General features: G+C 47.0%; 1 protein-coding gene across 2 annotated transcripts in view; it reads right to left on the bottom strand.

Moving 5' to 3' along the window:
* RASGRF2 (Ras protein specific guanine nucleotide releasing factor 2) overlaps positions 1-12,634 on the bottom strand; it is a 249,315-nt gene that overhangs the window by 184,273 nt on the left and 52,408 nt on the right. For both annotated transcript variants that reach the window (XM_090038177.1, XM_090038178.1), the window contains exon 2: positions 7,538-7,644. In XM_090038177.1, the coding sequence (XP_089894303.1) occupies positions 7,538-7,644 (107 nt within the window). The remainder of the gene's footprint in view (positions 1-7,537; positions 7,645-12,634) is intronic.

Genomic DNA, 12,634 nt, shown 5'->3' with positions numbered 1-12,634 from the left:
AACATCATTATATTTTGTTAAGAGAAATGATTCTCTTAAAATGTGACAGAAAAAGACACAGGCTGAACCAAATAAAATTACTGAAACCCTGAAAAGTTTTCCTGAAAGTGAAGTGGTTCAATAACAATCTGGCAAAACAAATGAGATTTGGGCAGAAGCACAGGATAGGCAGATGACAGAAGTGTCTTAATGGATTCCCTGTAAAATTCACAGAAGTTGCAAAGGTTTGGCCCAGATCCTGCTGTCTTGAGCACAGCGCATCAGTATATAAAGGAGACAAACAGCCATCATAAAAGGTGCATAGGGTCATCAGGTAGGCAACACAGGACTAGGGTGCAGGGAGGAAAACAGAACTAAGAGGCCAGAAAACAAAGCCTTTGCCCCAATATGATTCTAAAACAGTGTCTGTCCTCCAGCAAATTATTCTTGCTGAGGAGAGCTAGCACATCTCCACACCTACCAGTCTTACTCTGCTTTCAGGAATCTGTTGAATTTACTTAAATGCAAGATGATCCTGAATATAAGATAACCCTCCCGATAATTAGATTCTATACATAACAAATGTATACATTTGTTAAAATTTTCCAGGTACAGATTCCAATTATCAGAGTGCTGTCTTGAATTCATTCCCCTCCTAGTGTTAACGCAGGGAAAATAGTGACTGGGGGCATCAGGTGGCTCCCTTGCTCTCTGTCCCCCCAATTTCTTTCCCCTGCAGCCTTCCTGCCCCACCTTACTGACAAACCCTGCTCACAGGACCCTCCCTGACCACAATGTGGAAGTGAGTTACATGTAACAGTAAGGGGAGGGAGGTGGGGAAAAGCGGATACCGAGGATAGCAGAAACTGCAGAGGGGAACAAGAGACTGTTGTAGGTCTGATTCTGGCCCCAACCATGGCCACTGCAAATTTCAGCATAGTTCCTCCATAAACATAGTACAAACTGTACAAGATATTAGTTCAGAGCCAAAAGGTTCCAGTTTACCACATAATTCATTGGACTGGGCCCCAGCAGTCAACAGCATTTCAAACCATGGTGACCACACAACCAAGCACTTGTACCCCAGATACCCCTCATAATGGATCCACAAGCTAATTACCCCCACCCCCAAATCACAACTGGAACGGTGTTCTTGTCACTAGTCCTGGGGCCCTCCAAAAATTTATATGCAGATAAGGCACAAGGCTGCCTGGTCCCTCTCTACCCCATAGAGGGTATGGCCACATTAATCATATGTAACAGTCTGAGGGAGGGGGTGACAGCTCTCAGCTACCCAGAAGTTTGGTGATGTTTGCCAAAACAGTCATAAATCTTGGCAGAGGCAATATCCTTTATTAGACCAATTAGATAGTTGCAAAAAAAATCTTTCTTTGTAAGCTTTCAGGCTCACGTGTCCTTCCTCAGGCAAAGGAAATGCAAAGATTGTAAAATTTCTTTATACTGCACAGGAGAATATGTGCTGCTGCTCATTGTCCCCAAGGAATGCATGCTCCTGCTCATGGGAACAGACCTAGGTAGGCCAAAGTGCAACTGGAGTTGCAGCTAGCAAGGGACAGGAAAGGTAACAAAAAGGGATTCATTTTATAAGTATGTCAGCAACAAAAGGGAGATCAGGGAAAATGTGGGTTCTTTACTAAATGGGGAAGGCAAACTCATGACAGATTATGCAAAAAAGGCTGAAGTACTCAAAGCCTTTTTCACCTCAGTCTCCACAGGCAAGGTCATCTCCCAGACTACAGCACCTGGCAGCACAGTTTGGGGAGGACGTGACCAGCCAACAGTGCTAACAGAACAGGTTAGAGACTATTTAGAAAGCTGGATGTATATAGTCCATGAGGTTGGACGCGATGCACCTGAGGATGCTGAGGGAAGTAGCCGATGTGACCGTAGAGCCACTGGCCATTATCTTTGAAAACTCATAGTGATTGAGAGAGGTTCAGGACTGTTGGAAAAAGGCAAATATAGTACCCATCTTCCAGAAAGAAGGAGCATCTGGGGAACTACAGATGGGTCAGCCTCACCTCAATCCCTCGAAAAATCATGGAGCAGGTCCTCAAGGAATCCATTTTTATGCACTTGGTGGAGGTTGTGGTACTTAGGTACAGTCAGCATGGATTCACATAGGGTAAGGTATGCCTGACCAACCTGATTGCCTTCTATGACAAGATAACTGGCTCTGTGGATGCAGAAAGAGTAGTGGATGTGATATACTCTGACTTTAGCAAGGGTTTTGATACAGTCTCATAACATTCTCACAAGCAAGCTATGGAAATACAGGTTGGATGAATGGTCTGTAAAGTGGATAGAAAACTGACTGGATCATCAGGCTCAAAGGGTAGTAGTCCATGGCTCAACTGCTAGTTGGCAGCCGGTATCAATTGGAGTGCCCCAGGGGTTGGTCCTAGGGCTGTTTTTGTTCAGAATCTTCATCCACAACCTGGAAGATGAGATGCAGTGCACCCTCAGCAAGTTTGCAGGTGACACCAAGCTGGGGAGAATACTAGATACACTGAAGGGCAGGGTTAGGATTCAGAGAGACCTCGACAAATTGGAGGATTGGACTAAAAGAAATCTCATGAGGTTCAATAAGGACAACTGAAAAGTCCTGCACTTAGGACAGGACAATCCAATGTGCTGGTACAGGCTGGGGGCCGACCAACTAAGCAGCAGCTCCACAAAGAGACCTGGAAGTTACAGTAGACAATAAGCTGAATATGAGCCAACAGTGTGTCCTTGTTCCCAAAAAGCCTAATGGCATACTAGGCTGCATTAGAAGGAGCAGTGCCAGCAGATCAAGGGAAGTGATTATTTCCCTCTATTTGGCACTGGTGAGACCATATTAGGAGTACTGTGTCCAGTTTTGGATCCCCCCACTACAGGAAGGATATAGACAAATTGGAGAGTCCAGTGGAGGGCAGTTACAACAGTTAGGGAGCTGGGGCACATGACTTCTGAGGACAGGCTGAGGGACTTATTTAGTCTAGAGAAGAGAAACGTAGAGGGGATTTAATGACAGTCTTCAACTACCTAAAGTGGAGTCCAAAAGGAGATGCAGCTAGACTCCTCTCAAATGACAGAACAAGGAGCAATGGTCTCAAGGTGCAGCAAGGGAAGTTCCCCAAAGACATTAGGAAGAACTTTCTCACTAGGAAGGTAGTAAAAGAGTTAAACAGGCTACCCAGAGAGGCTGTGAATCTCCATCCTTGGAGGTTTTCAAATCCTGGCTAGACAAAGCCTTGGCTGGGATGATATAGTTGGGGATAGTTTTGCCTTGAGCAGAGGGGTAGACCAGATGACCTCCTGAGGTCCCTTCCAACCCTAATTTTCTATGATTCTGTACCTAGGTAGTAGCTGTAGGGAAGGTCGGAACCATGAAACAGGATGCCAGGGATGCTCTGTGTTTTAAGAATAGCTTTGGTCAGGGATCTGTGGGGTTGAGACCCAGGAATCCTGAGTCTACAGCAGTGGGCCTGGGCTGAGGAGGCTAAGCGAGATCAAAAGGGCGAAAGCCAGGAAGGCTGAAGCCCAGGCAACGGTTTTTGGTCTGAGGAGCCCAATGTCAGTTTGGGACCTGGAGGTCTCTGCCAAGTAGCAATTTACAGTAATCTGTGAGGCATGGGTGTGGCTATGTGGATGTCTGGATGCCATGATTATAGCCACTAAGGCACAACTAGGGCCATCTTAAAGGGGAAGTACGCCCCACGGAATTTGGGCAGACCAGCCCCGAGGATTGATATAGGGTGGGGAGTAACCCCTAGGACTAGACAAAGAAGAGAAGACACCACAAAAGAGGCTATCCAGCCTCTCAAGGCAGCCTCCCCTCAAATATATATTAAGAGCAAGTCATAGCAGGCAAGACATAGTTTCATAGTTGGTAGGGTCAGAAGGGACCTGAGCAGATCATCAAGTCTGACCCCCTGCCGTGGCAGGAAAGAGTACTGGGGTCAAACGACCCCAAGCAAGGTGTTTGTCTAGCCTTGTCTTAAAGACCCCCAGGGTAGGAGCCAGCACCACTTCGCCTGGAAGTTGATTCCCAATCCTAGCCACTGGGACAGTGAAGTAGCACCTCCTGATGTCTAATTTGAATTTATCCTCTGCCAGCTTGTGACCGTTATTTCTAGTCACTCCTGGTAGTGCTCGGGGGAGCAGGGACTCCCCCAATGCCTGCTGGTCCCCTCTGACTAGTTTGTAACAGGCCACTAGATCCCCCCTCAGCCTTCTCTTGTGGAGGCTGAACAGGTTCAGGTCCCTGAGCCTGTCCTTGTAGGGCCTGCCCTGCTGCCCCCTGATCATGCGAGTGGCCCTCCTCTGGACCCTCTCCGTGTTGTCCACATCCCTCTTGAAGTGCAGCGCCCAGAACTGGACACATTACTCTAGCTGCAGCCTGACCAGTGTCACACAGAAGGGGAGTATCACCTCCTTGAACCTGCTTGAGATGCATCTGTGGATGCATGACAAGGTGCGGTTCACCTTCCTGACTGCATCCCCACACTGCCGGCTCATGTTCTTCTTGGTATCAGTGATGACTCCAAGATCCTTTTCTGCCTCTGCACTGATGAGAAGGGAGTTCCGCAGCCTGCAGGTATGCTGCTGGTTCTTCCTCCCCAGGTGCATCACCTTGCACTTGTCAGTGTTGAATCCCATCCTGTTCTTATCCACCCAACCTTGTAACCTGTCTAGGTCCGATTGCAACCTATTCCTCCCTTCTAGCGTGCCCACGTCCCCCGACATCTTAGTGTCATCAGCAAATTTGAACAGGGTGCTATTTACCCCCTCATCCAAGTCACTGATGAAGACATTGAACAGTGCGGGCCCGAGGATCGAGCCCTGCAGAACCCCACTGCCCACATCCCTCCAGGTCAAAAATGACCCATCCACCACCACTCTCTGGGTGCGGCCCTCCAGCCAGTTGGTGACCCATTTAACTGTGTGGGTTTTGGCACCACAGTCCCCCAGTTTTTTAATGAGAATGGGGTGTTGAAGGCCTTCCTAAAGTCCAGAAAGACCACGTCCACTGCTACCCCTCCATCTAAGGATTTGGCGACCTGGTCGTAGAAGGCTACCAGGTTGGTCTGACAGGACCTGCCGCTAATGAACCCGTGCTGATTGCCCCTAAGCATAATCTCCCCCGCTGGCCCCTCGTGGACATGTGCCAGGATAATTCTCTCAAAAAGCTTACCCAAGATCGAGGTAAGACTAACTGGCCTATAGTTTCCTGGGTCCTCCTTCCTCCCTTTTTTGAAGATGGGAACCACATTGGCCCTCTTCCAGTCCTCTGGCACCACACCAGAGCACCACGAGTGCTCGTAAAGCCGTGCCAGGGGTCCTGCAATGACCTCAGCTAATTCCCTCAACACTCTGGGGTGGAGATCATCTGGACCAGCTGATTTAAATACATCCAGTCCCTCCAGAAGTTCTCTGACTAAATCGTTACTGACCCATGGCCTAGGTGTGCCTCCCCTGGGGCCTGAGGGGGGCTCAGTGGGGGGGCTGATCCAGTCCCTGCTCAGGAAAATGGAGGCAAAGAAGTCATTAAATATGTAAGCTTTGTCATCTGGTGTGACGACCAGATTTCCTAGCGTGTCTTGCAGGGGCCCCACATTACCCAGTACCTTCTTTTTGCCCCCTATGTATTTAAAAAGGGACTTCTTGTTGTCCTTGATCTGGGTAGCTAGTCCTAGTTCCATCTCCACTTTGGCCTTCCTGACTGCCCCCCTTCAGCCCTAAGCAAACGCAGTATGGTCCTCCCTGGTGATGGCCCTTCCCTTCCATTGGGTGTATGCTTCCCTTTTAGCTAGGAGACATTCTCGGATGCTTTTGGTGAGCCATGGGAGGTGGAGCAGGTCAGAGAGCACTGGCAGGCAAGTCTGACCACAAAGGGGCATCAGAGGCTGGAGAGGTCAGATACCCTGAGCCTGTTACAGAAGGGTTTTGGTTTTGGATTTGGAGGGAAGGAGATTGGGGGTTATCTGTTTGTTTATTTGTTTGTTTTTTACAACAACAGCATACCAATGACTTTGGATTTTGGTTGGTTTGGAAGGAAACTTGCACTACTGAACATGGTACTTTAAGGGCTCAGCTTCCTAGAGAGAGAATTTAGATACTGTGAAACTCTTGTTATATACGGTCATTTAGAACTGGACACAAAATAAGACATCTGTTGCAGAAACCTTATGCCATAAAGGCACGTCTATACTGCTAACTCGGTGTGCCAGGTAGCACTGAGATGAAAGATGCTATACTGCTCTGCGAGCATTACCTCCCAAACAGGAAGCAATAGTTTGTTTGGGCTAATTAGTTCTGTCATTTGAGCTACTCAGCCTCAGCACAGCACCATGTGAATGCAGCCACACTGCTTCTGGTTCAGGAAGTAGCAAATGTGGAACAAACAACATAGCACATTTCAGCCTAACCCTGCCTCGTGTGGTAAATAAGCAGTATGAATGAATAAATCCAGGACCCTTGACAAAGCCAGTAATTTAAAATTAAAACTCATGTTCATTTTTAGGGCAAAAGCAGAATTGCTTCTGTTTGTATATCTACATGTTTTAGGTCCTGCATAACTCAAAGGCTGCCTTTCTCCCTATGCATTACCATGGCAGTTCAGATTAGCTGAGGTTGCTGAGGAAAGGAAATGCAGTTCAGTAAAGGGCATTTGTCTCTGCAACTTGCCTTCCAAGGTGTGAGTTTGCTCCATCGCCCACAGACCTCATCTGAGAAGTGGGTAGTGGAAAGTTGATGCGGACAGGTCTATAAAACTCATTTGTTGTATTCTAGATAGGGTGGACATGTATACCAAGGCTCAGAAAGGACACTTTGTTTTCCCCACCCTCACACTGCTCTCAGTCAGCTGTCTCCAAGCTCCAGTGCCACCTGAGCACACCAGAAAACCAAAGGGAGATGGAAAGCTGGAGAAGGAGAGGGAGGCTGATAAATGATCCCATTTCACCAGGACAGTCTCAATTTAAACCGCTATCTTGAACATTTCACTGAAACCAGGACAAAAAGCATTCACCTAACCAAACTGATGGGACACCTGACACAGCTGTTTAAAATCAGACAGTCCTAATGAAAATAGTCACCCTAATACTGGGTACTGTTTAGCATATAAGGTTTCTGACTGGCTTTTTATTTACTTTTCTTTATTCATCTTAAATGTAGTTTAGTCTCCTCACTTTTGTTCTCTCTTCAATCCCAAGATATTTTCTCTTATTTCTCTACAGTTTGCTTATTTCTCAGTACATACATCAAGTGGCCAAGCAGCTCTTACACTTCAATGCAAAGGGTTCGGGCTTTCAGAAAAATGTTTTTTTTCTGAAACTAATGTTGTCTAGATAAGAACAACAAACTGTTCGATTTGCATTTGTTCTCTTACAGTTCACGCTGTAAGGCTGTACTGAGTCAACACACCAATGAAATGTAAGTATACTTTTGTTTAAAATAATTTTCTTTTTAGAGAGTGCATTTGTATTTAAAATCACAACCAACTTCTCAACAGTAAAACAGTTTAGAATAAGTTAAAATGTAGGTTTCATACCTAGCTTGGTGAATAGCTTCTACCCATTCATCCCCATCAGTTTCTTCTTCACAACGGAGCTCCAGTGGCTTCTGACCTTCATGGCCAAAGAGAACAGTGAAGTAATGCTGCAAATTTTAAGGAAAAAAAAGTTTTAAAAATGCTACTAAATAAAATATAGCATAACAACCTACCATAAAATGTTAAAAATCTCAATACAGCTAAGACATAAAATTACAAGCATCTGGTTTAAACTGGCAATAAGCCACGCAGGTTGAAGACAAAACTATATCCTGAAAGTATGTTACTGTGCATTAGTATAAAGACTTGCATGGTATTATAGTTCATTGCTTTATAATTTCCAAGTACAATTCCTTTAGTAGCTGCTATATGTAGATACAATAGAGTGATTTAACAATGGTTCCTTTGAATTTCATAATTCTTCACATTTTTTCACTTAAGGTTGTTTTACATTAATCTAAATTTTCTCTCAAATATAAGCTTTAAGAAAAAGGCTTTTCTGTAGAAATGAGCAAATTGAAAATATTATCAAACAAATTTTTCAAACTGCTTTACCTGCACCAAAGTTATTCAAAACAATCACAACAAAATCTAAATCATACAAGGAATGTAATTTATTATATGGCACTTCTTGTGTAAGTAAAACAAACATGACTTGGCTCACAGTAAGTCTTATAGGAAGCAGAACTTTTAAGGGAATGTTTTATCAGCTATTTTGATAATAACTAGAAACCAAATGTTTAGCAGAAAAATAAAAAAAAATAACATTTATTTCTACACTATCAAATCCATTCTGTAAATATGCCACATTAAGTGGCCAGCCCTGCATCCCTGTAAATCCAAACCCTTGCTAAACATAATGGGAGTTATAAGAGTGCAAAGAACACAGAATAAGGTACTACATGCGGCCATCTGATACAAAATGGGCACATCTACACATGAAATTAATGCACAGTAAGGTTATTGTGCAGTAAAATAGAGCACAGTAATGTGGCCAGGAACACATCTACACGTGCGCCCTGCTAAGCACAGATTTCCACCCAACAGAAGCATCTCCAGTCCAGGGTTGCTCTTGCCCTGCCCTGCCCCTCTGCAGCAGCCAGGCGGAGCTCCAGGAGGCCCTGGGTGCCAGCCCAGGGGCTGGCAGGGGATGCAGGGGTTGTCCCAATGGGCACAGGGCTGGGACAGCTGTGCCAGCTGAAGGGGCAGCTGTCACCTGGACCCATCCCAATGTGCAGGAGACAGCAGCCCTTGCAGCTGGCAGAGCTCCCCCTTAATTAGATTACTCTAATGCATAGTAGTAAAGCATCTTGTGTAGATGCGCCCAATGATTCTTTACAAGTAGGTGCAGAGTATGTGAAGAGCAAATCCTCTCTTAACTAAGCATAACTATGACTCCATCATTTATTTTCTGCAACCTAACCACATACCCCAATGTCATTCTAATCAATAGCAAAATGTGTCATTCTCCTTTCTGTTGTTCTACCAGGCATTGTTACAAATAGTAACCCTGAACTGATGTCAACAAACATTTTGCTTTCTAGATCAAGTTCACATCTCAGTAGTTACGCCAATACAAGAGCTTCTCAGAGCTAAGTACAATACCAGTATAACTGCAGAGATCATCAATAAAATATACCATATTTACTTGATTTAAAGACTATGGGTTTTTTCCTTCCATTTATCATAGGAGAGGCCCTTGTCTTAGAATTGAGAATGAAGAGGCAGGGGATAGGCAGCTACTGCACTTCTAGCTCTAGCCCTAACCTTGGCCTGGGGCCAGAACCACAGATGCCACCTGCCCCCCTGCCACCTCTGTACCCCTGCCACTCCTCTCCTGCCACCTCTGTACCCCTGCCACTCCTCTCCTGAAGCCTCGACCCCTGCTGCACCAAGTCTCCCCACTGTGCCATGTCTCCTTCCCACCCTCCCACCTCTGCAGCATTCCCCCTTACCTTTGCTCCAGTGCCAGCAGACTCCATTCTTGCCACAACCTGGAGCACGGCCCCAGCCCAGCCCTGTAGCAGCAGTGCCAGCTCAGTGCCAGTGCTATGGGACCAGGCTGGAGCCATGCTTATTGCCCCAGGCTACAGTGGGGACAGAGTCTGTTGGAGCCATAGCAAATGTAAGGGGGGGTGGAGAAGTCGGAAAGGGGTAGAGACTTGGTGGGGGGAGGCAAGAGGGAAATGGAGGGTGGGTACCCAAGGCTACAGGAAGCAGAAGCTGCATGGAATAGGGAAGGGGAGGAGGAGAAGGGACTGAAGCTGTGGGGAGTAGACCCAAGCGGGGTAAATGGGGGGAGGGAGGAACAAGTGGCAGGGGACAAACTGCATGCCTCTCCCACCACCTCCACACTGCCTGCCCCCCCTACTGCCTGCTCCCTCCACCACCTGTCCCCATTACCCACCCCCTGCCTGCACCCCTATTGGCCCACATCACCTTGCCACTGCCTGTTCCATTATTGTCCCCCACTACCTATCCTACCATGTTTCCCCCCACTACCTGTCCCCCTACCACCTGCCCCATTACTGATCCCCTCATCATCTGTCCCTTACAGTAGTAGGGGGGATGAATTCAAGGCAATCCTACAATAATTAGATTCAATAGATGGAATGTGTTAATAAACATAAATATTTTTCCATGTGTAGAATATAATTATTGGGGGGGTAGTCTTAAATTCAGAGGCATCTTGGATTTTGGGTAAATACAGTAAGTTACATTTTCATGCTGTTTCATGTTTAAAAACTGAGGAAGAGAAAAAAATTATAAATATGAATACCAGACAAGTTCTATTCAGACATGATTACAAGTATTATCAAATTAATATGTTATATTGAATGTCTAATTGCAAATGGAAAGGAGATTGTCCATGAGAGACTACCTGATAAGGCATGATTTATTCTATAAGAGTTTGATCATCCCTCAAACCAAGATAAACGCCTAAACTCTAGTATGCACCAAGTGTTGCTTCTTTTGCAATGAATAAAAAGGAAAGCGGAACCTATAAATTAGAATACATCTATTTATCACATCCAATTGCCTGCATGCTACTTCAGAATCTGGTATATTTTATTTCATTTTAATAAGCATCAGAAAGGCTATCTTCACATGGTCAGATTATTATATGTATTTCATAAAAAGGAACTTATTCATCCCTGAATAAGATTGTTGGTTAAGTTCCAGAAAACCTTTCTATACTAAAGATTGAAATTAGCAAGACAAACAAAGGCAAAGAAACAAGCTAAAACAAGAAAGTTCACATTTAATAGGGTATACAATGAAATGCAAGGCTCAGACCCACTGAAGTGTCTTAGTACAAGACTAAGTCAGTAAATAACTTAAAGGACAATTCTATAAAACTATGATCTTTCAACAATATTTACCATTAAACACAAACACCACATAATGTAGAAGATATTCAGTAAGATGTGGTGGGATCCTCCCTAGCAGTATCAGATGAAAATTTCCATATAGCACAATGCAGTTCAAATTTTTATTTAAAAAGACAGAAAACAATTATTCTAAGAAAACATATACCATATTTCTTACATAATGGGGGCGTCCACACAAGATGCCTTACTGCGAAGTAGCATAGTTTACTAGGCAGTAAGCATGTGAGTCTACACATGCACAAGCTTACTGCACAGTAAACCTCACTAAGCATAAGTAAATTTGGTACCCACCCCACCCCCACCCCAGTGGCAGGGAGCAATGTCCCAGCCCTGGCCAGGAGACAGCTGTCTCTTGGTCTGGTACTCCCTGCCATCCCCTGGGCTAACACTCAGGGGGAACCTAGAGCTCCCCCTCAGGGCAGCAGGGGCCCATTGCAAGGCCCCAGGAAGAGAGCAGTTTGCTTAGCAGCCAATCAGCTTCCAGTTCCCTATACATGTAGACTCCTGCCCAGGAGCATTTACTCACAAGTCAACTGCTCCTGGATCTAATGCACATGTAGACATACCTGCTATGTGTAGAATTACTGGACCACTTCGAAGTGTACAGGTTTCCCTTACTTTATGCATGTCACGGAATCACGTAAGTGCCCCGTGACTGTGAGTGTGATTGGCAGAGCTGCCAATCACCCGGGCAGCTCAGGTGCTGGTTACCAGGGCGACCAGGTGGGTCACATGGCCAGAAGGGGGCAGGGCCGGGCCTTTATAAACAGCTTAGGCCGGAGCCTGCCTTGCAGTTCCTTTCTGGCTGCCGCAGGAGCAGGAGCAGGAGCAGGAGCAGGAGCAGGAGCAGGAGCAGGAGCAGGAGCAGGGCGGCTGAGCTGAGCTGAGTGGCCCGAGTTAGTGGTCATAGCCTTACCACGCTAACCGGCTGCGATGATGCGGGGAACAAGAATGCCCTAAAGGGAGGCAGGCTTGAGAGCCTTGGTGGGGGCTTGCGTTTATGTTTGGAGCAGGGAGACTGTGTGGTTTATGTTACAGCCGGGTGGCTTGAGCTTATGTTACAGTTTGCACCGGAGGACCGGGTGAGGCTGTAGGGGAGTGAGGAGGCCTCACGGGGGCTCCCCAGCAGCTTGGGGGTTCCCGGTGCCCAGTAGGGGCACAGTGCCAGCGGGGCACTATTGTCTGTGCCGGAGAGGCACCGTATTGCGCCAGGGAGGCGCGGTATGCGAGGTTGCAGACCCTAGCTCATAAGGGCAGTGTTTTGCCCAGTGGGGCAACCGGACCCAGAGAAGGGTCAAGGGGACAGGCACGGCGGCGATCGCCTGTGCCCCTAGCGTGCAGAGCGCTGTAGTGGCCCCTGAGAGGGCAAGGCCCCAGAGCGGGGCAGAGAAAAAGCGCGAGGCACGCGGTGTCGGCCCTAGAGAGGGCAAGGCCCCAGAGCGGGGCAGGAAAAGAGAGAGGGCAAGCAGGCGAGGAACGCTGGCAAGGGCGCTGGTATTAGGGCGGTGGTAGCAAGCCAGGCCCAAGGGCGCCGGTATTAGGGCGGCGGTAGCGAGCTGGACCCAGGGGGCGCCAGCGATAGTCGGATGCCGGCGAGACAGGCCCAGGGCGCAGGGAGCTGGCTGGAAGATAGGAGCCCAGCCCAAGGGGGCGCCAGGTGGGTGAGGAGCCCAGGGTGCCCGAGAGAGAGAGGGCACCAGAGGGG

This window comes from Crocodylus siamensis, chromosome 3 (assembly GCF_052110815.1).
Source record: "Crocodylus siamensis isolate JL-2025a chromosome 3, ASM5211081v1, whole genome shotgun sequence".
NCBI lineage: Eukaryota > Metazoa > Chordata > Crocodylia > Crocodylidae > Crocodylus > Crocodylus siamensis.
Note: the sequence above shows the minus strand (reverse complement) of the source record. Positions and strands in the feature narration are given on the sequence as shown.